The sequence below is a fragment of the Plectropomus leopardus genome, chromosome 2 (assembly GCF_026936395.1).
Source record: "Plectropomus leopardus strain MGB_pleo_1.0 chromosome 2, ASM2693639v1, whole genome shotgun sequence".
NCBI classification, from domain to species: domain Eukaryota; kingdom Metazoa; phylum Chordata; class Actinopteri; order Perciformes; family Serranidae; genus Plectropomus; species Plectropomus leopardus.
In genome coordinates, this window is record NC_142177.1 from 14,119,985 (window position 1) to 14,145,347 (window position 25,363).

At 38.5% G+C, this 25,363-nt stretch overlaps 2 protein-coding genes across 3 annotated transcripts; one reads left to right on the plus strand and one right to left on the minus strand.

Annotated features, from left to right (window-relative positions):
• Nucleotides 1-1,934: 1,934 nt before the first annotated feature.
• On the minus strand, nucleotides 1,935-3,951 carry LOC121961523 (uncharacterized). The gene is made up of 4 exons (XM_042511548.2): nucleotides 3,791-3,951; nucleotides 3,256-3,550; nucleotides 2,918-3,047; nucleotides 1,935-2,826 (listed from the first exon to the last, which is right to left on the minus strand). Exons 2-4 carry the CDS (start codon nucleotides 3,548-3,550, stop codon nucleotides 2,439-2,441), a joined length of 813 nt encoding a protein of 270 aa, XP_042367482.1. The 5' UTR covers nucleotides 3,791-3,951; the 3' UTR covers nucleotides 1,935-2,438.
• Nucleotides 3,952-3,963: 12 nt separating this feature from the next.
• stx18 (syntaxin 18) lies at nucleotides 3,964-25,045 on the plus strand. Of its 2 annotated transcripts, none has more exons than XM_088085834.1 (11): nucleotides 3,964-4,175; nucleotides 16,844-16,911; nucleotides 19,865-19,980; nucleotides 20,166-20,240; nucleotides 20,465-20,531; nucleotides 20,626-20,717; nucleotides 22,284-22,375; nucleotides 22,800-22,858; nucleotides 23,991-24,060; nucleotides 24,154-24,234; nucleotides 24,329-25,045. In XM_088085834.1, exons 1-11 carry the CDS (start codon nucleotides 4,023-4,025, stop codon nucleotides 24,422-24,424), a joined length of 969 nt encoding a protein of 322 aa, XP_087941960.1. In that variant the 5' UTR covers nucleotides 3,964-4,022; the 3' UTR covers nucleotides 24,425-25,045. The 2 variants fall into 2 exon arrangements, with proteins under 2 accessions (XP_087941960.1, XP_042362065.2); XM_042506131.2 differs by having other exon boundaries at nucleotides 3,965-4,175; nucleotides 20,163-20,240.
• The last annotated feature ends 318 nt before the right edge of the window (nucleotides 25,046-25,363 follow it).

Genomic DNA, 25,363 nt, shown 5'->3' on the forward strand with positions numbered 1-25,363 from the left:
TTATCAGAGTCAGAACCATTCTAGCGAGTCAGAGGAAGGATGCATCCTCAGGCAAAGCCAAGATAAGGGCCTTTGATAGAATTAAGCCAACGTCAAACAGCCAGTAGATGAGTCTTGTGAAGATAAAGCAGCCAGGACTGACAGGTCTGATAATAGTCCAAACAAAGAGAAAGTGGAGATTAAGGGGTTCCTTTTCAGGCAGTTAAGTGGACTGCCCAGAGGACACTCCAAAACATGGCTCATCTGTCAGGGACTGGGGGAATGGATACCATCACTGACGCTTCATCCAGAGGACTGATAGGATCTAGGAATTCCTAAAAAGAATGTTGTTCAGATTTTAGGGTAGCATTGGTAGTCCATTGGTAGTCTGATACCATTATTAGAGGAATAAAATAAACAACAAATACATGAATAAGCATAAATTCCAAAAATATCTGCTTTTAAGCATAGACTGAAGTGGATGCAACATCACCCGTTGGTTGGACTACTCTCTGAGGGCCGTTTTTTTAGAGCAAGAAGTGACCTTTTTCTTCCTGTTATATTTTTTAAATTTAATTATCAAAAACAACAAAGAGAAACATACAATACAACAACAACAATGACCACCATCCACAACAAGATTGACGTGATATACATTGTTCATCTCAGATAACAACAGTGTCGACAGCCTTGATCACCTCCCACCGCCCAGGTTCAAAATATGAAAAAAAATACACAAAAAAAAACAAAACAAGGAACTTCGTCTCCACTGAGATTATCAATTTCCATCCGTAGGTTAGTTTTTTCTTATGGCTGACATAATTAGACTTGGAGTGTTTGTATTGTTGTAAATTAACAGAGAAATAGAAGAATGAAAGATACAGTAAATACACAGATAAGCATAAATTCAATTTTCTCATAGACTGATAGATGATTAGACTTCTTTTTGCAACTAGTGGTGTTTCCTGTTAGCGGGTATTTTGCTCAGTGGAAAAGAGGCTTTACTGTGCTACTGGTTAAACTGCTAACAAGAGTCTGTAGCTGTACGAAGGCTAGTGTAGCTCTTCGTCTCGGGGGACGTGTGTGCTTTGTGCAACCGAATTAGCTGCTAATGGGAGTGGTCTGTTGCTTTGCAGAAGCTCATTCTTTGTTTTTATACAGTGAGGGAGAGATTATGTTTAGCAGTTTACCTGTCTCATTCCACAAAGCATCACTATGCTGTTCCCAGTCATTGCATATGACAACAAATATTTTGTAACATTTATGATGTGTTTAGAAAGAAATCACCGACTGTGCTTCACCCGGACTTTAAGTACAATCCTGAAGTAGCCTACTTGAAATTTAGTCGAGTGTTTCCATTTTATATAACTGTGTACTTTCTAAAATACATTATTAAATGGTTGTATGCTTGTTGTATTATTTTGTTAAATTTGTACTTCATTAATAGGAATATATTTAAGTTGTGCAAGTTCCAGAGTAGCTTATCTTAAGGCTCTGGGGTACATCAGATAAAATGGGTTGAGAACTACTGTATTGGAGAATATGCATGATTGATAAAAAGATGGCTTTTCAACATATGGGGGAAACACACTGAGATTCTATCAAACATATTTAGAAAAAAAACAGTTGTTTAGTTTAAGCCTGTCATCGCCATTACACAGCAAGCTCAATTAGTGTTTTATCCTGTGGTAAGATAAAAGTTAGGAAACTTTAATGCTCCGTTAGACTCCTCACATCAACACATTAAGTTTCATGAATGCAGCCATGCCTTTTTGTGCCCATAACCTTGGTCCTTGAAAAACTGCTCTCTTTCCACAGCCAAAGCGAAAAGAGTGAATGAAAAAAAAAATGACGAGGAGTTAATGCTGAGGCGGCAGAAAAGGAGAGACAGTCACAGCACTCAGTTGTAACACAGTCTGGCACAACACTAACAAAGGAAATGAGCAAACCACACAGCAAATAACAGACTTTTATTCAACACTCTGGGCCCCAGTGCTTACATCTGGGTGCCAGCCCCCGTCACTTACAAATAAACGGATTTATGAGAAATATTACGCACAAATTACTACATTTGTCTAGACAGGACATTATTGTAGCTTTACTTACATTGGCATGACCAAGTTCAATTTTCATAAATATGTATATTAGTATATGTCAAACATTTACAGCTTCCAAATTCGCACTTAGGAGCAAATGGCATGAATCTGCAAATAAACATTTCTCAGTGTAAAACTATATATATGAGTTGGACTTCCCTGCCAGATAAACCAAACTCATTCATACTTTCTGCAGAGAATAATTTGGATTTCGAGAATTTGAAAGGGTAACAGCTGTAATTCCACAGTTATACGGCACATGGCATTCACCTGGGAAAATATTTTAAGGTTATGAAAATTCTTTGACGTGAATATACACATTTCACAAGCAAGCACAAGTCACAAACAGGTCCAACAGATAGTTCAGTTCTTTGAAAGTGGTTCCTCCATTTGCTTTTTCATCATCTTAATTTTTAGTGTGTAATACTCCTCTTGCAGCTTGAGGACTGACTCTTGTCTTCTCAGAACAGACATTTCCAAATCCATTCGCTCTTGCAGAGTGGTGCAGTGTACTGAGGGTGGAGTAGTAGAGCAGGGAGTATCTGGGTGCTCTGCAGAAGCATTAAAGCCAGCAGCAGGATGAGAACTAAAATTCACTGCGATTGACTTTGGGATGTTAGTGTATACTGTTATTTTTTGCTCTGCTGGAGAGGTGGAGTTATCTGGATATGTAGGGAGCTCCATCTCTCTCAGTGGATGTTTGTCGGAGAAAGTTTCATCTATTGTGCGCTGATTTTCATCTCCATCACATCTGGAAAAAAAAGCTTGTCATTAATTTTTTATAACAAGAATTTGCATTTTATCCTTAAAGTTTTTGACATGCAACTAGATAAATGTATTACCCATTTTGTTGAGTTTCCATCATCTCTGGGACTGAGGAATCTTCTTTGTCCCTTTTCAGCATCTCTGAGAGGTTCATCACAGAAATCACTACTTGAGTCACAGTACTTAACTGTTCCAGGGACAGGCCTCCTGCAAATGAAAAATCATGCAATGCATTGATTAAATGGTAACAAACAAAATATCATGCATTCAGAACAAAAAGTGACGATGTGGAAAGTGTATCAAAAATGTATCAGCCATCTCCACATACCCACCGTGAAGGCTTTGTTTCAACTGTAGATTTAATTATCAGAATTATAAGACTTTTTATTCCGAACAAACAGCATGTTTTCTTCACCTGTGCCTGCTTGATTTCTCTGTCGTTTGATCTCCTCCCTTGACTTTGCCAGCAGGTTTTCCCATTTTTTGTTACAGTCAGAAACTGTACGCTGAATCTGTGGAAAGGCATTGTTTATGGCTTGCGCTATTTCCTCCCAGGCTTGTCTCTTATCCTGTATTGAAACTCCAGTGCTGCACTTCCCTCTGATGACGTCTTTCCTCTCCTGCATTAACTGAGCAAGAAGAAGACACTCCTGGTCTGTCCAGTTTGGTCTTCGTTTCCTGCTGGACATCCCATCAAGTTGCAGGGTCATCTTTCAGAGAGAGAGCGAGAGAGAGAGAGAGAGATGCACAGATTGATTATCTGTATTAACACTTGGTCCCTTATAACGTCCTTATAACACATGCATACAGTGCAGAAAATTGAACACGACTATATTTAACCATACTCTCAAAAATGATTATCTAACTGAAGGTACAGCCCTCCACTTAAGTCTTTTAAAACTTAAGTTATTATATTTAAGAGATTTTCGAAATTTTAAGATTCTCGCTACCTGGAACTCAATCAAGGCGAAGAGTGACTTGATAGCAGGTCAGACCTTTGCAGGATGTAAATACTGTGAGGTACAGTCCACGCTACAGTAAATAATTACTGATAAAACCTTAAGGTGAAATGTAAGGCTTTCTTCTCCGTCTCAGGGAAAATCCACTGCGTCGCAGCACGATGACGTCGTCAGCTGGTGACGTGTCAGTTTGTTTACAGCGGTGCGCTGCAGCTGCACAGACATGGCTGTGGATATCACTTTACTGTTCAAAGCCAGCGTCAAGACAGTCAAAACCAGGAACAAGGCCATAGGAATATGCGTTGACTCTACCAAAGATGAGATTTTCAAGAGGAGCAGACCCAAGAGTGGCTTTTCTCCGAAGGCGAAAGAAGTGGTGAGTGTTTCCTCGAGCTAACTTAAGCTAACTTGCTAGCATCGTCAGAAACTGACTTTTCGTGTAATGACAGCTAAATAGTGGACTGTTTTAGCGACATGGTGGCTTATGCTGTATTGTAGAAGCGGCGGTCTGTCCAGGAAATGTCTACAACAACCTAAGTAATACTCCGGCATGTTTAGTGTTTTCAAATTAAAACTAAAAGCTTGAGTTTAGTACAAAGTGTACCAGCTGGTCACAGCTAGCAAGGCCTCTCTTAGCAGTGTCATCATACAAGTTTATTGGATGCCACGTAAATTAAATTAGAGTTACGAGTGGGCAATATGGATAAGTCCTCTATCACACTGTATATGTTTTTTGTTGATATAGCACATTCATTAAATATCTTACAAGTCAAGAAACCTTATTGGAAAGAGAAGGCAGCGTTTTGTATAGCACAGTTCATATGACAGGGCAATTCAAAGTACCTTACAGAGCAATAAAATATAAAAAAAAATAAGAAAGGATACAGGTTTACAATAAGTGAGTAAAGAGATTAGATATAAGGGGTCATATTAATTATTAAAATAATTTATAACTTTAGAAATAAAAATCATTAAAAAATAACAAAAGTGCAGAACAGGGCAATTCAAAGTTCCTTAAAGAGCAATAAAAATAAAACATAATACAGGGTAGAGATTTACAATAAATGAGTAGAGAGATGAGTCAAATTTGGGTCAAATTTTAGCAAAAATTCTGACAAGAGGTGCAAATATAAAAATGTAATTTAAATTGATTTAAAAAAAAGTGTAAGAATAAGTTTGCAGTTGTGACAGATTGAAGTAAGCAGTGTAAAACAGGAATGTTTTTTGCTTGACATAAAAGTAGTCAGAGTCGGGCCGTGCTTAACATCATCTTAGAGGTTATTCTAGGTCTGTGCTGCATGATAACAAAATGCTGCTTCACCATGTTTAATTCTAACTCATTTGTCACAAGTGTGTTAGAGATATATTTGGGCACTGAGCCACAGAGTGATGTATAGACAAGCAGGGAGATTTTGAAATCAATTCTCTGAGTGACAGGTAGCCTGTGTAAGGATTTTAGAATTGAAGTAATGTGGTCATATTTTCTAGTTTTTGTCAGGACTAGTGGCATTCTTAAAGTTGCTTGTTTTAAAAGGTGTACAAACAAACAGGTGCTGCAATAATCTAATTGGAAATAAAAGTGTGGGTGAGCCTTTCATAGTCTTGCTTTGACATTATTCCTCTGAACATAGCAATGTTTTTAAATGGTAGTAGGCAGTTACTGATCTGTGTCTGTGGAAATTTAGATCTGAGTCCAGAATAACTCCAAGCTTTCTTGCTTGATTCTTATTGATGCTAAAATCTTAAAATCATGTTGCCAAATAGTAGTCAGTCTTATTGATTTAAAAGTAGACCAAAATATATTGAAGGCATAGCTACCTTGGTATAAGAGGTGTAGCAAAATCTCTGGCAGCTGAAAAATTATTATAATATCGTAGAAGTAATCATATGGGCCAACACGTATGGGGTTCAGTGTAGGTTTAGTTGGAGAGAATGGATGTGTCAGCTGTAATAAATCTTACTCATCTCATTATTGTGATGCTCTGAAGAAAGCATCCTCCTTTAGATCCCTATAGTATTATACACCACAGAGTACAAAATAATTGAATACATTAAAATGCCCCAGTATTGTCATTTTTAGGTGCTAAAATTGATTTTAGCACCTCACCTCAGATTCAGTGAGATTGTATTTGCTGTAAGCTGGCTCCGTGTATTTAAGGAGTCTGACAAAATGCAATATACCAAATTTCCACCTAGCGTGGCTTTGTGAAGGCCAACAGTATATGATATAATGAACTGTTTCATGTTCAAGAAACAATTTTATGGTTTTATACAGAAGAAATAGTAACCTTTTGATTTTGACTATATATTAATTAATTTTAGAGCACCACCAGAAACCAGAATCATATTATTGAGTAAGTCAGAGGTTTATTGTCACCTTGTAAATGTGTTTTTTTTTACTGAAAAAAAAAACAAAAAACAAATTTTCCTTGAATTTTGAAATGAACAGAATGAAACGGTTACTGGCTGTGTGATAAACTGTGGTAAAACTTCAACAGTAAGTGTTACCATTTTCAAAAACTTTTCATCTATTAACTGGGATTTGATTATTGTGCTTTGAAAACTCTCTGCAGAAATTGTTCGGTATCAACCAAAGATAGTGACAGTCTCTCAGATGCATGTGCAGTTTGCAACGTGGGTTTATTTTGCTCTTCCCTTATTTAATGGAACAGACAAACCCAGTAATGTTACTGGTCCCTTGTCCTCATCTACAGTGACACAGAAATTTGAGCAAGTATTTCATAGACAGACTATCTTTCTTTTTTTTTGTTTTGCTTTTAAAAGAAAATGTGTCGAAATAATATTCAGTCTGTGCATCATTTTTTTCAGCACATTTTAACAATATTGCGGAAATAGAGATAACTATGATAATTTTGGTTACTATAATTATGATATGAAGTTTTCATTTCATTTCATCTCTTCCGTCTGTATCTCCAGCTCAACTTGCAGGGTGCCCACCGTATGGCATCAAGGTGTGAATTGCAGTTGCCAAAGGGGCATGACTTGAGATTAAAAGTCTTACAACTGTTGTCATTCGGTTTTTGTAGTTAATCCAATGTTAACCCTTTTGGCACATACTCATATATCTTTGGCAAATGTGATTCATGTGTCACACATGTTTTTTGTCCAGTGCTGTGTGTCTGTGTAGCTCATCTCTGAACCCACTCACAAAGCACTGGAGCACTGATGTTGCTACATAGTTTAAACAAAATTGTCCGTCTCAAATGTGGCGATGTCGTCTTCTGGCCTGTCGGTCGGCTTTGTTACATGCCTGCTTAATCGTTTTATATATATATTCCAGAATAATATGAGCAAATAATTGCCAGCAATAATCATTAATTATTATTTTTAAGAAGACATTGGTAAATACTGTATGGGCAAAAGACTGCAAAAAAACACTACAACTTTAGTCAGTTTAAATCACTTCCAAAATGGCATCTACTGTATACAGAGAAAATGGATTACTGATATAACATGCACTCATAATAAAAAAATAAAAACTTTTTTTTACGTGATTAAAATAATTTTAAGAGGTAGAGCAGTCATTTATTCCTAAAAAAAATTAATAAATGACTGCTCTTCTTGAGATCTGGGAAGACAAAAGCTAAAGTGTTAAAAAAGCTCACATTTGGCCAACTGGCCAGAACCAGCAGGTCTGCGCCTAGAATATATGGTGCCAACTGTCAGGTCCGAGCGCCACTGCTTCCCCAGCTCTGACAGGCCTGGGTCCTGGGCTTTGAACCGACCCAGAAAATTGCCCAATGCAATCTAGACTTTGGGCTGGGGAAGCTGAAACATAAATACAGTGAAGAGCATTCTCCTCACTTAATTTAGATTGAAAAGACATGGCACAATTTCTTCTAATGTCCTGAACTAATTAAAACAGGAGTTCAGTCTCAGACAAATATTCAATTGTAGGTTGTAATTATATTGTCAGCCAGGACATTTTGATCTCTCTTGAAAGACTTTGTTCACTATGTCCTAATCTTCATCTAATTGGGGAAATTTCATGTAGCTTTAAATATTTTGGTGAAGAAAAGTTGTTTTGAATCTCTTGTCATGACACTGACTTTAAAAACTTGGCAGCAGGAGATGCAACACTGGCGTTTAATTAGTACAGGAAACCTCACAAAACATCTCAAATTTTATTCTTCCATTGAGGTACGGAGACATCATCAGTTGTTGGCAGTAGGAGATGCATCATTGGCAGCTAAAAGGCTTCGCTCCATGTCATGACTGCTCTTTCTAGAGCCAGAAGTCCTTGGCCTGACATGAATATCGTGAACGCAAACCTCTTCAAAGGCACCTTGAAGAACCACTTTACGTTTCCCTCGGGGAGTCAGGACTTTAAGTCGTACCTGATGTCTCCAACCATCAGACTGAGGCAAACATGAGCAGCTCTGCACAACCAGGTTTTTGTTATGTTCTCTTACACTGATATTAGAAATGGTGGTTTAATAAAAGCAGTGGTGCTGATTCAAAGAAACCCAAACCTATCCTGTGGTGCCCTCCCCCACCCCCCACCTCTGTCTCCCTCACGCTGCAGATATAATCTCAAACCATCTCGGCGACGCAGCTTTTGTAGAAATTGAAATTGCGAGTTTGGAATGTCCTGACTGCTTACAGTTATGTCGCGGTTTTCACCCGCAACTCAACCATCCATTCTTCTCTGTACGGCCTGACATAGGCAGCATTTTTTTGCGCGAGTCCCCTGTTCACATGTATGATTCCATAAACACGCTGCAATAACATTTTCTTTCGGCTCTCGAACAATTTCTTGGGGAAAGCCGATCCTCCCAAGAGCCAGTGATTAAAGGTGGAAGATCAAAACAGAGAAAATATTAAATTAGGTCCCCAGTAACAATGTTGACGGCCGGCACCTAATGCACAACAGATGTGGGTGCCCTTCAAGACATGCATAACTCTCCAAGTTCCCACTGAAGCTTCACAAAAATAGAAGGAAAACATCAAAGTTGACAAATACACAGTGGTCCTATGAGGCTTTTTCCCACTCAGAAAGCAGCTCAACGAGAAAGGAAATGTAGCTTCTTTCAAGGCAATGAAAAAAAGGCTTGATTGACTAATAAGAGGGCCAGTGTTTACAGGGTGGGGTTTGGTCAGGGGAATCTTTTACCTCATAGGGGTCGGTTTGGGGCACTGTGATCTCCGTTTCACCGCTCACCTCGTCTCTCTCCGCAGCATGCTGCCCTTCTCCAATTTAAATGGAGGAGGTCACTTTAAAATTGTTAAATTGTGTGTAGAAAATAGTGCTTGGCTCCCCACTGCGCCTTTAGTATTGGTATTCCAAAATTGGCTCCTTCTCACAGTGTTTTCTTAGAAACCCTGAAAAGTGTGGCCATCAGCCAGCACTTAAAAGTATGTTGTGCTGGTAGGGGGGGGGGCTCTTCCCTATGACAACTTTCACATTGAAATTGTATGCTTGCATATTCTCAAAACATTTAGTTTAGAATCTGGTTTACTTTATATTTTTGTTAGTGGTGATCAAGTTTCCAAAATGTTTTTTAAACATTTGGAAAGTCATCAAAGTTAAGTTTCTGGACTGTATCTGTCCAAATAATGTCTGATTGTGAACATGAAAGTTAAATATTTTCCCAATTTAATACACTGGGATATGTCAAATCAGTAAGGGCACCCTCTGACATGGAGACCAAACTTTGAAATGGTTTGTAGGATCATTTTTATGATTCTATTGGTGTTGTAATTCAGGTGAAACTGGAGCATATTGGCAGATCTTTTGCGTTTAATAAGTCATGTTGGTCATAGTGAACAACCACAGCAGCAGATGGTATACAGCGATTACATTTATGAGATGGTAATAATGTCAATCATTCAGGGAATAAACTGCACTGTTGTCTTGAATATTTTGCCAGGCCCCTTCTTAAAATAGAAGTTATTGTTAGTCAAGTAACGAAGTTAAAACATTTATGGTACAAGCACAGCGTTTAAGTCCTGGAGCTAAAACTGACCTACTTCATACGCATTCACAAAATAGCCTCGCACAGGTCCAAAAAATATTTAAGAGAGTAAAAAGCACTCATTCATATTCTAAACAAAAGGCTGAATCTTGATTTTGATATTTTATTGTCTCAAGAGAGGAGTGATTACAGTTTCATTATATGGATCCTGCAGGATTTTGCAGGGTTTTTTTTTTTAGAATGGTTGTATGATATCACGGTAACTTTTTTAAGAAATCGCAAAGCATGTTGCAATGATTATGGAATCTTTTTTTTTGTTCTGAGTTTTTTATTTAAACTACTCTTATATTAGCAATAACCATGCGTATTTAATCCAGCTCACCTTGACTCTTTCAGCATTTGCAACAGATCTGGTGATTTGTCTTGTGTGTTGCCCACTCCTCTCAGCCAGGGTTTTGCAGTACGAAATGGTTCATCAATATTGTTTGTGTTCAACTACAGTGTTGCACAAAGTGAAAACCGTCAATCCCAGCTTTTGTTCAGAACACCCGAGAAATTACTTGCGCAGACATAAACAGTCGTTTTTGTTGGTAAATGTGAGACGTTCGTATTGAACATTCCTGCTTTTTCACAACCAGATACAAGAAAGTTATATGGGGGACAGCTATGACCGGTGAAACTCATGGAAAACTACAGTTATTGGTAAAATTGGCAGATAATTGCAAGGTCGCGCAAGATTCAAAGGGATTGGTTGAATCTGCATTAACTGCTGGGATAGCAATGTCACAACATCCTGCAGGGGCTGATTATATTGTGAGTTCAATGGAAGTTTACAATCATTTTCACAAAACACAGCTTGGTGGGAAAAAGCTGAAAAATCTTTTCAGTCCTATGACACTTAAAACCTTTGCCTCTATCATTTGTACACTCATCAAGCCACAAACATATAGGCACAGAGGTAAAAGCATGCTCTGTACAGCTGTCAAAGCCGGGTTTATACTCAGTCAGGACTTTAGGCATGGGGAAGTGATTTGCAGGGATCACCCTGAGATGAACGCGCTGCTAAATGGTCTCTTTACCAGTTGGCCTAATCTCTGCACTGTTTTTCCATGAGAGCCAGGCAAATTGAATTTTGAGGCATCTGCTGTCAGGCCTGAGCACAATCTTGATTTTGTTTCACTGCGTGCAACAAAGTGCTTTTGCATGATTCATGAAAATGAAAATAAAAGAGGAAAAAGTGGTTAAAACGCAGATTTACAGATGTATGTCAAACTGTAAATCATGAGATGGACACCAGATACTTTGCAGACTAAATAGTTTAAGCGGAACAAAAGTAATGTTGAGCTCAATAGACGAGGCTCAGTTTAAACATTTAAACATGTAGCGAGGCTGAGGCAGCAGCTGTTGACGCTGTTTGAAGAATGTTGTCAAGCTTTGTCATTAGACAATCGTAGTTATTGTGATTTACAATCACTGAAATACTACCACTGCGGATGACAGCAGTCTCCATACTTGACCCTGACACTTCAAAACACAGAGACTCTGAGCCGTGAAACTACAACAGATGTGTGCCCCTCTATGTAGAGACTAATGCTCTTTTTTTTCTAGATTGAGACGTTAGCGCAATAAGACATGGTGTATTAATTATGTAACGTCATTTCACATCGATATTGAATGCATCGAGTGAAACTCAAGCAGATAATGTTGTTTAACCAAGAGTAAACATATTGTTTACTTTCCAGTTGTGGTCACCATTCATCTTCAGCAGATGAAAAGCGTCGTTTTAGGCAAAGGTCAACAGAAACAGATATTTTTCAAAGTCAGGCTGAGTTACTATGGTCCTGCCTCAGAGGTGCAACTCTATGAGTTCTGTTTCTATGTTTGTTTGTTGAATATCACAATACTGTTACTGTTTGTGATCCACACAGCTGAAATATCTGCTGGTTCCTGGCGTACACACTTTGCTTTCTCAGCAAAGTTGCTTTGTCAGTTGCTTTCTCCATTGCTCAAATATTATGGCTTTATTCAAGTCATCATGCTGTATCAGATGCAGATTTTTTTACATGCAATATAACCTCTGATTTTTGTCGTTGGAGCAGTCATCTAACTTCTGCCTTCAATTTTTAAATTTAGGGTTGCAGCTATATACCTTGAAACCATATATACTGTGGTATGAAAATTGATGGTTATCATATTGTGTACATACAGTATTGAAAAAAAGTAGATTCTTACCTGTGTGTGCACATCTTCTTTCTTTTTTGACTGCCTGTCAGACTTTTTACACAAACTTCTATTGAAAAAACGTTTAAAGTTTCAGTTATAATAAAGAGTTTTTTCAGACAACAACAACAAAAAACAATGTTTTCATTCCTTTAAAAGTCATTGTTAACGATAATAATAATAATAATAATAATAATATTTATGTAATGCTTTACATCTTCAGCAATTCATTATCATGATACAGAGAGGAAAAGTTGTCATGTTTGTTGTTTAGTCATAATTTTGCACATATTTTATTTTCTGCAATATGATATGGGATTATTACGATTTTCACCAATCCTGTTTTTTTTTCTTTAAATGCCCTTGTTCCTGACCAACAGTCTTTGTGAATGTATTATATTATATTTTTTAATATTAACTACTTTATATCAGATGTCCACTATAATGAATTGTACATCATTCCAAATGGCTGAAGCCACAATTATCAACATTTGACATTTTCTAAACTGTCATGACTGCAATAGCCATATTTATTAATTTGCATATTTATGTTAAAAGTAATTAAAACAAAACAGAAACTGCTGACCTGAAACAACCCATTCACCTGCGTGCACACACAGATGAAATTACTTGATGATGCACTGACAGTGTTTGAAGAGGCGCCTTCCCACTGTAGATCAAAGGTGTGTGCAGCTTCAGCATAGTACCGTGATATTTTACTTTGGAATATTGTGTTGATACACAGACGCCAAGTATAGGTTTTTTATTATATAATTTTTAGTTATATTAAATGTATTTATTTATTTTGCAAATGTAAATTAAACTCTTGATATCCCACTAGAATAATCGGTTGAATTTCTTTTTCAGTCCATTAGTTACATTTTGCTGCTGTAAAAGTGATTAAAGTGAGATGAACACTTTTCCTTTGCAGATTTTCAGTTAAAATAAAGGTAATTAATCACAGTCTCACGATATATGTTGCTGTAATGTTTATTGATTGCATTAAAATGAGAAATTCCAGTATTGTGACAACACTAGTCTCAGCTTAATACTTTGTGCAGCATACAATATCTCCACTGATTTTTGTTTTAAGTTGACATTTGGTATTTGTGCGTGATCTGACCCGCATGATAAAAACTGAACAAACACACCAAGACGTATACAAGCGCTGTTTATTTTGCTTTTAATTATCCTGTTAAAATCAAAACACACTAATTCAACTTTAGCACATACAAAAAAGGTCAGAGACCCTGTTCATAAATAATCTTAAAAGTTTTCTTTGATGGTACTTTTTTGTTTGCTTATAGAGCTGACTAAAACGTTCTTTCTGCGATTAGACATAAGAAGACAAAACTGAACCCATTTGAGAGTCAGACATAAACATGATAATAAAATCAGCATGCGCCAGAGTCTTCTCCGCTGAAGCATCCTCTTTGTATCAGGCCCGCATACCTAAACACAACATGGCATGGCGTCAGTGCGGATAGCCCTCGGTCAGGACACACAGGGACTTAAACCAAAGCAGGGCAGTCATCATCAAATTCTGTCAGTTACCTGGATTTAACAAAACAAAGAGCCATCCAAGCTCACTAAGAAATCTGCTAGCTAAGCCTTTTCTCTTTTCTTCCTCATAATAATCCCCCCTGATGGTTTGTTTGGGCTCAATCTGGGCTGGAGGGAAACAGGGGGAAGGAGAAAGTGAGGAGGTAAAGTGGGGGCCTTTGATGATGACGAGATTAGATGTAGCCCGGCAGACTGTCTCCTTCTGCTTTTGCTGCGAGCTCCGCCTCGCACACACCTATGGCGGCTGCACGTATGCACGCACACACACATATAGCTACATACACATATATACCGTGAGCCTCATGCACAAGGCCACCCCCTTCCTTATTGTTGAGGAATTACTTGCTCTTTAGGGTCTTAAGTTACAAGAGCAATTGATCCCTCTGACCCCCTGCAAACCCTTGAGGTTGTGCTGGGAATCCGAGCTCCAATGTATACACACAGGAGACAGCTCAACCCCCAGAGCAGCACTCTTGACACTCCCCGGCACCCCCACTACACACACACACACACACACACACACACACACTCACACACACACACACACACACACACACACACACACACACACACACACACACACACACACACACACACACACACCTCCAACTCACTTCTTGTCTGATTCGGCATGTTTCAATGCTGTGGATTTAGCACTGCCTGCTGGTCAAAAAGGTGCAGCACCATGCACAGAGATCAGCAGGCAAATATAGTTTGTACATAAATAAAAGGCTGACGCCAAGTGCTAATTGCATGCAGAAAATGTAGTTTGTAGTTAAAAGATAAATTAGTCATGCCATGTAAGAGGTTATATTTTCCACTTTGTGGCAGGCCTCAAAACTGAGAATTACTGAAACTCAAAAATGTGCTTCCACAGCGGTTTTCGAGGTTATAAATAACCATTTACCACCAGAGAGGATTTTACTTGAGATTGAGGAGCCAGAGATTTAATAAGATCACATCATGACAATCCTCAATCTGCCACATCATTAGCACTTAGAGGCTTAAACAAAATGTGCGTCATTCAAAGATTAAATAAATACGTTAACAGGAGTCTAACAAAAGACATCAGTGTTTGGTGTTACGCCTTTTCAGACCCATCCCATATGGGATTTCAAAACACTGTTATTTTACAACCATCTTCCAGTCTTGCATATACAAAACAAAACATGTGTAACAGGAAAAGAAAATAAACCAAAAAAAAAGAAAAAAGACTTTATGAAAATAGCAACAAAAACAAAAAAATACCCAGAGTGTCATTAAATGTCTTGTCTAAAAAGTCTAAAAAAATAGAAAATATTCACTTTTGTAAAGCTGAAGCCAGTAAGTTTTATTGCTATTTTTGCGTAAAAATGACTTTTTATTAAAACAGTTGCTGATTTAAGTTTTGGCCAGCTGATTTATTGGTTAGTGACTAATTGTTTCAGCTCTAGATCAGTTGAATACTTCTCATTTGACTTAAGGGCATCATCTAAGAGATGAGATCTAATATTCCTTGATGAAACATTACTCAAAATTATCCCCAAAGACTATAAATGAAGCACATATTAAGACTACTACAATAAACCATATTGCATTTTTAAAAAAACTACAACTTAAATATAAGAAATCATTGCTGCTAACTGGTGCTGCACGATATGATGGAAAAATATGCAATGTGCTATAACATTCTTGAATTTATCAATATTACCTGTGATAAACAGAAATTAAAGTGTACTTTGAGTTCTGACTTTCTGCCATTTTCAGTACACTGCTAAAACACAACAAATTGTTTTTTAATTAAAAGGAAGAAAATTATTTACCTTCTTATATTGAACAAATTGGACATTGAACTGAACACAAAAGGGCACCAATAAAAAAAGAACAAGTACAGTTCAAGCGCAGTTTTCTTCTGATTTCTCTCTTTCAACTGGCTGAGTGCAATTTTCAGTCTTTCACGATGTGTTTATCTCGGAAATTGACATTGTTATGACAAAGAAAAAAAACATTATATTATGCAGCTCGACTGCTAACTTTCTAAAACAAAAAGACGGGCCATCCTTTCCAACCAACAGTATTTAGAAATTCTAAAAAGCAGCGTATTGATTAAAGCTTTAATGGTCGTAGTTTTGGAAAATCCTATCAATCTCGCAGGAGCTCACTTCAAAGTCTCCTCATTCAGTAAGACAGAACAAAACAGACAATGTTTAGAAGGACTTTGAACCATAAGAAAGGTTCTCTTTTCTGTTGAGCCCCACTCTAAGCCCAACTGCTCTGAACAACAATTAACTCTTGACCTCAAATAATTGTATTATTACAAGGGTCGGCTTGCCTTAACAGCCCTTGCCGGAGTCTGTGCCCTGCAGCGGTGTCATACGTCACTGAATTACCTTCTAAACCAAAGGAGGACTTTTAGGTTTCTAACAAATTGCTCAGCTCTGTTTATCTTGACACCTTTTTTCTGTGTTGAAAAACTTGTCATTTTTCAAACGTCAGCTCAAATAAAACACTGCTTTAGGTCACCGTGACGCTGGGAATGAATGTTTAGAGGCATTATTAGACTGCTGGTGCCAGGTTACCCCCTTACAGCCAAGGCAATTTGATAATTGAGGTTGTTAGAGCGAAAAAGCTGAAGGCTGAAGACAGCGTGGTTATGCTATCAAAATAATCTCCCACGCTCTGGGGTCGCTGTCACAGTCAAACTCATTGTGTCATTTTTCAATCCTTAGCTTGTCTAAAGTCTGTCTTCTTCTGAATCTAACAGAGCCCACTGTGTGCGCATTCACACCCACTTGTACCCTGCCAGCAGAGCTCTGTGGACAGGGAAGCAATTTGGTCTTTTTTAATATTTGACTGAATTACTGGAGCAAATATTGGATTGAACCAAGTTTCCTCTGGTTTGCCTGTGCACACATACACTTGGACATTTTCTCGGTGATAAATAGTAACACATCATGAATTTAAAGCTTATTAGAGATGGCTCTGTCAGTGCTCTGTATGCAGCCGCTCATGGTTTTATTTATGAGGGCTGTTTGACGAGGAAATTGCAGGTTTGATTTTTGAATGTCCCAGACTTGATGAATTGTCAAAAGCAAATATTGAGACTTCACAGAGATAGACAGACGCTGGTCGCCTGTCACATCCAATAAACGCAAAATTATACATTTGCTCTGGCTCTGTCTAAATGTAGTCGGGAGAAAATAGTTTCCTGGTACACATCAAAAAACTCTTTCTTAAGCCGTGTTGACACGGTTAACGTATTTGAGCAACCGAGGCGAAGCATTTAAAGAGACTCATTGACATGAAGGTAATCAAGTAATGCGTCTTTCTCACTTTATCTTGGCAGATCACGAACATCACCAAGCTCAAAGACTTTCTGCTACAGCACAGGAAAGATTATGTGAGCGCCGGAAGGTAAGCCTCGCCAAACAGTCGCAGTAATCCACTACAATCAACAACAGCAGCGGTAAAACCCCTCAAGGCTGCAGGGGAGGCCTGCGAAGAGACTTTGATTCTGACAATATTCAGAGAAGGTCAGGAGTCAGGGCTAGTCAAAGGTACCGTCAAACATGTCTCCAGTCAGTGTGTATGTGTGTGCTGCAGGCGCTGTCTGCTGGCACAAGGTCAGCAGCGAGTAGGGTGGTCTGTAGCGGCAGTTCTCCAGTCTAATTGTCTGGAATAATTGAGCTGCAACCAAGTGAAGAACAAATCACGCCCTGGGGCTAATCCAGGCCTTCCTCCCTTCAAGGCCCCCTCTGTGTTCTGTAGGTGTGTGTAGAGCAGCCCTGTTTTGTTAGGTTTGTTGATAAACCCTCCACAGAATACCTTAACCGAACATTACAGATATCAGTGGGTAGAGTGTAGCAGTATTTAGCGGTCGGAAAATCCATCAAGAAGCCATCGGTGGCACGTTCGTCTGTCGTCGGCCTCATCATTAGAATTTCCTGTCTTCCAATTTTCTTATCAGCTTCCTTTTTCCTTCGCACTCTGCCTGACAAAATAATTATAGACTATACTGACTTCATTTCCAAAAGTTTAAAGAATTAGTTAGCTGGTCATTATTTTAGACCACGTCTGGCTGAAGTTAAAGACCAGTCTTATTTAGGCTGCTGTTGAGTTGTTGAGAATTACAGGCAATTTTCAAGGGGAACAAGAGGGGGACGTCCTCCGCTTGTTAACAAAATGACCAAAATGCATCCCCCTTGTTAAAATCCCTCGCCATTCCCTGGGTCCGGACCGTGACATCGTCCTATCTGGACCCAGACCTACATTAAATAAATTATTTTGAAGTGTTAAATATTGATGTTTCCATTTTAAGTGGCATGGCAGCATTTTGAAGCGCTGGTTTCGTAGCTTGGAAACACAGACCAATTACAAGCCATAAATCATCTCATGTGATGCTACTCAGCCAATCAGATCTGCACATTCCAAAAAACACTGCGTCCCGAGTGAGTGAGATACAATTCAAATACAGTAGCCTCAGTCTCATCATATGTAGCAATTATTTAAATGCAGCAAGCAAATTAACAAATCGCCTACTTAATGTATCATGTTATTTATGTAATATGTTATATAATTATTATTTTCTAGGTCCCCATAAATATAGTAAAGGACTACTTTTATGTTTTATTCACTTTTATTTACATTTATCACTGCATCTTTATTCTTTCATGTTTGTTCCCTTTATAGGCTGCAACTAATGGTTGTTTCTTAATTATCCCCTCAATTATTTTTCCCTCAGAAAGAAATGACAAATGTCAATTACAGTTTCCTAGAGATTAATGTTACATCTTTTTAAAATAAATGGATTAACACTTTTTGTTGTTACACTCAATCATCATTAACCAGTTGCTTATTAGCATGCATATTAGTGGCATATTGGCTCTTTATTATTCTTTATAAGCACTTATTAATGTTCTACAACTATTATAAGTGGTTATGCACAACCAACGGTCCAGAAACCTTGAAGATATAGAAGAAAATGTGTGGCATTTTTGTTTGAAAAATGACTTAAAAATTGATAAATAATCTAAATAGCTTATCATCATTTTCTGTAAATTAACTCAGTACTGGTAGGATTTTATATTCATTTCATGTTTTGTGTTCATGATTTTCGCAATTACTTTGATTAAAAAATCAAGCTAATTCAGAATTAAATCTAACCACTTAAAATCCACTTTAACACCAGAACAGAGGCGTCACCAGATCCTTACATGTGTTATGTATGTATACTGTACGTACTAATCAATAGAGTGTTATTGTGTCTCAGAAGCCCACCAGAGGGAGACATAAAGTCTCAACTACACATAACTGCCTGACAGCAAGGTCCTGTGTTTGACTCACAATCATGTCCCTCTTCCCATTTCTCAGTTTGTACATCCTCAGTTCCTCTCCTCGCCTCCTCTCCTCATGTCTAAGTCCCTGCCACCTGAGATGTAAGCGGAGGAGGCAAAGAAGAAAACCTTGTGTCTCTTTTTTGCTTGAGTGAGGAGTCGAGCCATCATTTTAAGTGACAACAATTAAATATGAAATGTGGCACAGCTGCATCAGCTGTCCATCGTTTTGTTAAAGCCTACCGCTGTATTTTATTATCTCCATCAGATGAGTGCAAAAGTGTTCATGACAACCTATATTTACTTTTGACTCAATTTACAATGTAGCAGCTGCGTGTCATGCCTCTTTTCAAGATTCAAGATTGAATTATGTGTCCTAAGGGAATTGTTCTTGGGAAATAAAGGCTGCTTTTATAAGTCAGGGTGCCAAAAAGACTTCTACAATGGATACACTTGTGCGTATCTTCACTCATAACTACATCGGCAAGGCTCCTCTGTCCTTTAGATGCGTTTTGAGGAGTTGTGACATCCTTTAAGATGGCACGCTAAGATTGATTTTGAGATGGAGGAAAGAGGAGATGAGGAGGCACGCGGTCTAGAAATGAAAAGAGCACACGGTCATTTCTGTGTACAGTTTCATGTTCTCTTTGTGTTTGTGCAGGTTAGATCATTTTGATTTCCATTCAGAGTAATAAAACATGAGTTCAGGTGAATTTGAAACTCGTAACTCGCCCGTTGTAGGAAGCTGAATGTTTCAGGTTGTTGACCCAGAGACCCTGCTAGCTGCCCAGTGCATGCTGGGATACTGTAGGTCTCTGCCCCGTATAATGCTGAATTTGGAAATGTATAGAGTTCAAAAAGTTGTTGACAGTAGACATACATAAGGGAGGAGAAGAATCTGTCATTTAAAAGGTCACCTGTAATAAAGCTGAGCTCTTAACAGTCTGCGTTTGCATATCAATAACATGTTTAGCTTTTGATAAATGCCAACTAAGTATTGAAACTTACTGTAATTGTTCCTGTGTGTTTTACAGTCTTATATCATCAGATATTACCCGGATGACGGACAATGAACGAGACCAGATTGACCAGGATGCTCAGATCTTCATGAGGACCTGCTCTGAGGCCATCAAGCAGCTTCGAAATGAAGGTGTGTGCTTGTTTTACTGTGCAGCACATGAATTGGTTTACAAATTTTATTGAAAGTAAAAGAAAACTTTCTCTAAGGTGATGCTGGTTTTGTCTTGCGTTGAGCAGCACACATTTAAGATACAAGTGGTGAAAACTGGAGTTGGTCTTATATAAATGGATGTGTTATTGTTGTCACCGTAGCAGAGAAGCAGGTGACGTCAGCCCAGGTAAAAGAGCACAGAGGGGCAGTGCTGGACCTCATTGAAATGTACCTGAAAGGTGAGTTCATGCAGCTCATTACACTTCAGAGAGCACATGTCTTATACTGTGGCCTCTGTGGACTGTTTTGTATGCATCCATTTGTTTGTCTTTTGGAGCCCAGCAGGCTGGTAACATTGGTTTCAACATGAGCTACTGACACTGCATTCCTGAAATCACTGAGCCAGTATTTTAGCAAACAGGACTACATGGTAACATCATGCATATCTTGATTGTTTTTTAAGGAGTATGTAAGCTGTACTCTGAGCAGAGAGCAATCAGGGTCAAGAGAATGGTAGATAAGAAGAGACTGTGAGTATTTGCATCAATCGTTCACAACATTTATTATTGCTTTGCTTTAGAAAGTAACCTCTGATTCACATGACCCTGTGCTCTGTGGTTTCAGGTCCAGACTGGCACCAGAGCACCACATAAGGGTGGAGAAAACGCTGGAGGTGGAGCCCACGGAGGAGAAGACTGTCAAGGAGGAGAGTTCTGGTAAGTGAGTCCCCTGAGACACTGGCCTCTATTTCTGTGGCGGAACAAAGACTGGTACTAGCAACCCTGCCACAACATGTTCGTGCTTTACTGACCATGACTTGTCCTCTGATGGTTTGGTATTTTTGTGTATTTAGCTATTTCTGTGCCCTGTGAAGTGCACTTCTCTTTGCATTCTGTGCACATCCAGAACATGTGGGACTAGTGACAGAAATGCACTGTAACCTAAGACACACTTCAAATTAACTTCCTTACATTCGGTCAAAAATACCGTTTTAAAAGGATCTTAGCTAGCAGTCTGTATATTATCTACGACTGTCTTTACATTGTATAAAATGCTTCATGATTTACATTTCTACAGCACTCTGAAGGCAGCAGGACACATCTTTGTGTCTCATCTGCAGCCTCTAATTTAAAAAGTGCCTTGCTGCCACACAGCCTCATTATGCCAGGTGATTCACTGTGGGTACTTTGATTGAATCACAGCCATTAACTGGCAATTCTGCAGGTTCATAAAATCCAAACCACAAGGTGGGACGGGAGCTGTTAACATGTAGAAATGTACTTCACTGTTCAGTGAGGCAAATCTTGATATGAAAGTTCCCATTCTCCATCCATATTTTTATCCAAAAACACCAGCTTTTCACAAGGCGACAGCTGTGTGTGTGTTAACTTTGTTTCAACTTTACTGGCAACATTAGCGTCACACTGTTCACTGTTCAAATTGATTTTTAATGGCATTTTAATGTGTTACATCTTAAGTCTGACAATTTGGTTAAATTTGATAGTAGAGAGTCAAAAAGCTAATTGTCTGTATAATCTTGTTAACAGGATTTAGTGAACCATGAGCACTGCTTAAAGACTATGCACCCTCAACCTTATTATCAGTCAAGAGAAACAAACTGAAGGCACCAAAACAAATGTGGCATTTTTTAAATTGACTTTTGTTTTACAAATTTTACAAAGAATGTACTTAATTGCAATCACATTTGTTAATGCGATTACTGTTTCAAGCTGAAAAAAACATATCATGGCAAGAACATGACAACATAACATGACAACAAGGCTCATCATTTGTCTTTGACTCCATATTAGTTGTGCTGTATATTGTCATCTTGCGACTCTGAACCTCCCAGACAGCAATAATATTTTCCTACTTGATGCAGTCCCTCTGCACTCCTCTCCATAGAATGCATCATAATAATGATTAATCACCACACTTCATATTCGCTCACATTTAACCCCTGTGTGCTGCTACAACCTGCAGTTGTCAGAACTATACCATGAAAATCAAGGGTGTAGGTTTCATTTCAACATTGGGTGGCACATACAAAACTGGGGGTTTGGGCTACTTTGCCAGAAAATTCTGAGTATAAGACACTTTTTTGCATTCTGGTGTGTTTTTATGGGCCTTTTCTGCATTGATTTAAGATGGAAATGTCATTAATTTTGCCAAAATAAAACTCCTGTGCTACTCTAATGTGTTTGTGCACATGTCAATATTGAGAATAGGTGTAATTTTATGAGTTTTGCAAATAGATGAGTTTTTACTTTTCCTTCCTGCAGAGAAGGGCAAGTCAGAGGTCCAGGACAACCCTGTCAACCTGTGGGAGGAGGGCCGAGTGGAGGACGAGCTCTCTCCTGAGGAGATCCAGATGGTGGGCCCCTCATACATCATTATTCATTATTCATTTTATATAGTATACAGTATGTAGATTTGTCTGATTCATGCATGGCTCATGAAAGTGCAGCTATATTTAGACAACATCTAAATGCGCAGAGACTCAAATAAGCACACATCCACTGCTTTACTGGGGAGGCTTCCTGGAAGAAGTCATTCAATTTATCAGGGCCTCATTTGGACTTTTGAGTTATTTGTCATAATAAAAATAACACACAGTAGTCAGGTATTTTCTTACAAAAGTACACAGTCAGGATAATTCAGCTTTTTTGGTAGATAGTACTCTTTGAAGGTTTCTGGATCAGATAATAAAGCAAAATCCAACTTTTAGTGACACAGATTGGATGTGTGACATCTACATGAGCATCATGGATGTTTTATTATTATGTTTTTCTGTCTAGTTTGAGCAGGAGAACCAGAGACTCGTGAGCGAGATGAACAGCCTGGTGGATGAAGTGAGGTGAGTCACACTCAGTATACTTGTCACTTTATCTTTAAATTTGAACAACATGACTGTTACCAGAGGATGTCAGTAATTCCATTCTGTTTACACATTGGTATTGTGAATCATGGTAAAATTATTTATGGGGGAACTGGTAATCCAGAGACCCTCTTGTGTGAATATGTCACACAATATGTCACTTCCCCTCCCACTAAATTATAGCACCCTAGCGATGAAATGCCAAGAGCAAGATAACAGTTATTTAAATACTAGATGTCTACCCACATGGATTGAAATGACCCAGGGACATAGTTGTTCACAGATTAAATTGTTACAGTGGTAACCAGAGAAAATCATGTTTGTTTCAGACTGAGCAAATATGGTCCTGAGGTGAAAATGATCTGCCACATCATACTAATGCAATCTGGAAGTGCTTAAAGGGACATTTTTTGCCCAAATCTAAAATACTTGTTTTTCCTCTTAGCTGTAATGCCATTTATCAGTTTGGTGTGAGTTGCTGAGTGTTGGAGATATTGGCCGTAGAGATGTGTGCCCTCTCTCCAATATAATGGAACTAGAAGGCACTCAGTGTGTGGTGCTTAAATTGCCAAAAAAAAAATCATTTGAAGCACTAAAAAGCTATGTCTCTTACCGGAGAACATGACCCAGTTAGCCAAGATAATCCACAGACCTTGTTGTGAGCAGTTTCAAGTATCACCATACAGAGGGAAGCATGCATTTACTGCTACTTCACTTAGCACGAGTTGATGCACCCCTCCTCCTGTGCAGGGGTACAGATGGTTGCTGTAGTTCGGTAGAGAAAAAATAGTTCCCACATGAAACTGCTCAAAACAAGGGCTGTCGATTATCTAAAGTAACCGGGTCATGATTTCTGGACAGACATTGTTGTTGAGTTTTTCAATTATTTTATTTATTTATTTATTAGCACTTTGAGCAACAAAAGGAGAGTGCCAACTAGTTCCATTATATTTGAGAAAATATAGAGACATTAAAACACTTTAGACTGGTAAATAAAGTGAGTAAGTAAAGCTTTAAGAGGAAAATATGTATTTTTGATTCGGGATAAACTAAATATGCCAGGCATGTTATTTTTATGGGATATTTCATGCATTCCTTTCATGTACGTCAGGCAAATCGAGGGGAAGGTGGTGGAGATCTCTCGACTGCAGGAGATCTTTGCTGAAAAAGTCCTGCAACAAGTGAGCTGAGTTCCATCCACATCATTCACTCAGACACTTCATTTGTGAAGAAGCTGTACATAAATTCAGTGTCCGCCTCACTTTCTGTGACAGGAAACAGAGATAGACAGTATTCATCAGCTGGTCGTGGGCGCTACAGAAAACGTCAAAGAAGGCAATGAAGATATACGAGAGGTAACATCACTGATCATTTTTGCATGTTCTATTCATGCTTTGTATTATGTTTCACTGATCAGTGAAATGTCATTTTGTTTACTTATATCACAAGGCAATCAAAAACAACGCTGGCTTCCGGGTATGGATCCTGTTCTTCCTGGTCATGTGCTCTTTCTCTCTTCTCTTCCTGGACTGGTACGACAGCTAGCACGATCAGCCAACATGGACTATAAATGTACGACAGGAAACCATCTGGCTCGGCACATATTGGTTATCTCATGAGGACGTGATGACAACACTGAGACTGAAAGTACAGTTAACCACGCTGGACCTGGTGTACAAAGTGTTCTTCATAAGCATTCATAAGCGGAGATCGCATTTCGTTCTTGCCTAATGCTAACTATCTATTAATGTTCGTCCAGGGCAGCTTCATTGTGTGAAAGCACTTCTGCGGAGGCGAGCTTTGTGTAGAGCACTGTGTCCACTTTAAGTGTGTGTATGGTTGGACAGTGAGTCTTTCTCCACAGCTAAAAGAGCATTTGACTGGCAGCCACTTTTCTTGTCTAACTGACTGAAATCATTGATTTCTGATCCCCTTTGGAACAGACGAAGACATTACATTCACTTGCTGTCTCAAGTACTCCGTTTGAATAGATTTATAAACTTGTATATCTCAGTGACATATAAATTATACTTCACTGTCAAATGCTGATGACTATTTTGCTTTGCAGGCAATTATGAGCAGCGGAGCAATTTATTTGATATCTATCAGAGCAGAAATGTCCTGACACACCACTCACATTCTAGTAAAACTAAGCAATAGTCTTAATTCAGTTCAGTGTCATCTTTCCTTACTCCATTTTATAACAGTTAATACTTCTCGTATTTATGTCAAGCTTTCAGATAACATCAAGAGCAGCAGAAAGCCAGAAAGGCACGGCCTGCCTTGGTTCATGTCAGCAAAAGAAGAGAGGCTGCCGACAGGAGGTTTGATTCACACAGCCTCCTGATATTTCTGCTAATCTCTTTATTAGGATTAACCTATATCCTAGTTAAAGCATTACAGCGCTTTGAGATTTTTCTTTGATCTTAACTCAAGAGAGCCGGAGCAGTTAACTGTATTTATTTTCTGCACTGAGGGAGTTTG

What these genes read in the sequence shown, in the direction of transcription:
- stx18 (XM_042506131.2), top strand. Translation starts at nt 4,023, where the DNA reads ATGGCTGTGGATATCACTTTACTGTTCAAAGCCAGCGTCAAGACAGTC. An exon ending in AGCCTGGTGGATGAAGTGAG is followed by an intron (nt 22,859 to 23,990) that starts GTGAGTCACACT and finishes CATGTACGTCAG; the next exon opens with GCAAATCGAGGGGAAGGTGG. An exon ending in CTGAAAAAGTCCTGCAACAA is followed by an intron (nt 24,061 to 24,153) that starts GTGAGCTGAGTT and finishes TTTCTGTGACAG; the next exon opens with GAAACAGAGATAGACAGTAT.
- LOC121961523 (XM_042511548.2), bottom strand. Translation starts at nt 3,550, where the DNA reads ATGACCCTGCAACTTGATGGGATGTCCAGCAGGAAACGAAGACCAAAC. An exon ending in GAGAAATCAAGCAGGCACAG is followed by an intron (nt 3,048 to 3,255) that starts GTGAAGAAAACA and finishes TTTCATTTGCAG; the next exon opens with GAGGCCTGTCCCTGGAACAG. An exon ending in ATGGAAACTCAACAAAATGG is followed by an intron (nt 2,827 to 2,917) that starts GTAATACATTTA and finishes TTTTTTTTCCAG; the next exon opens with ATGTGATGGAGATGAAAATC.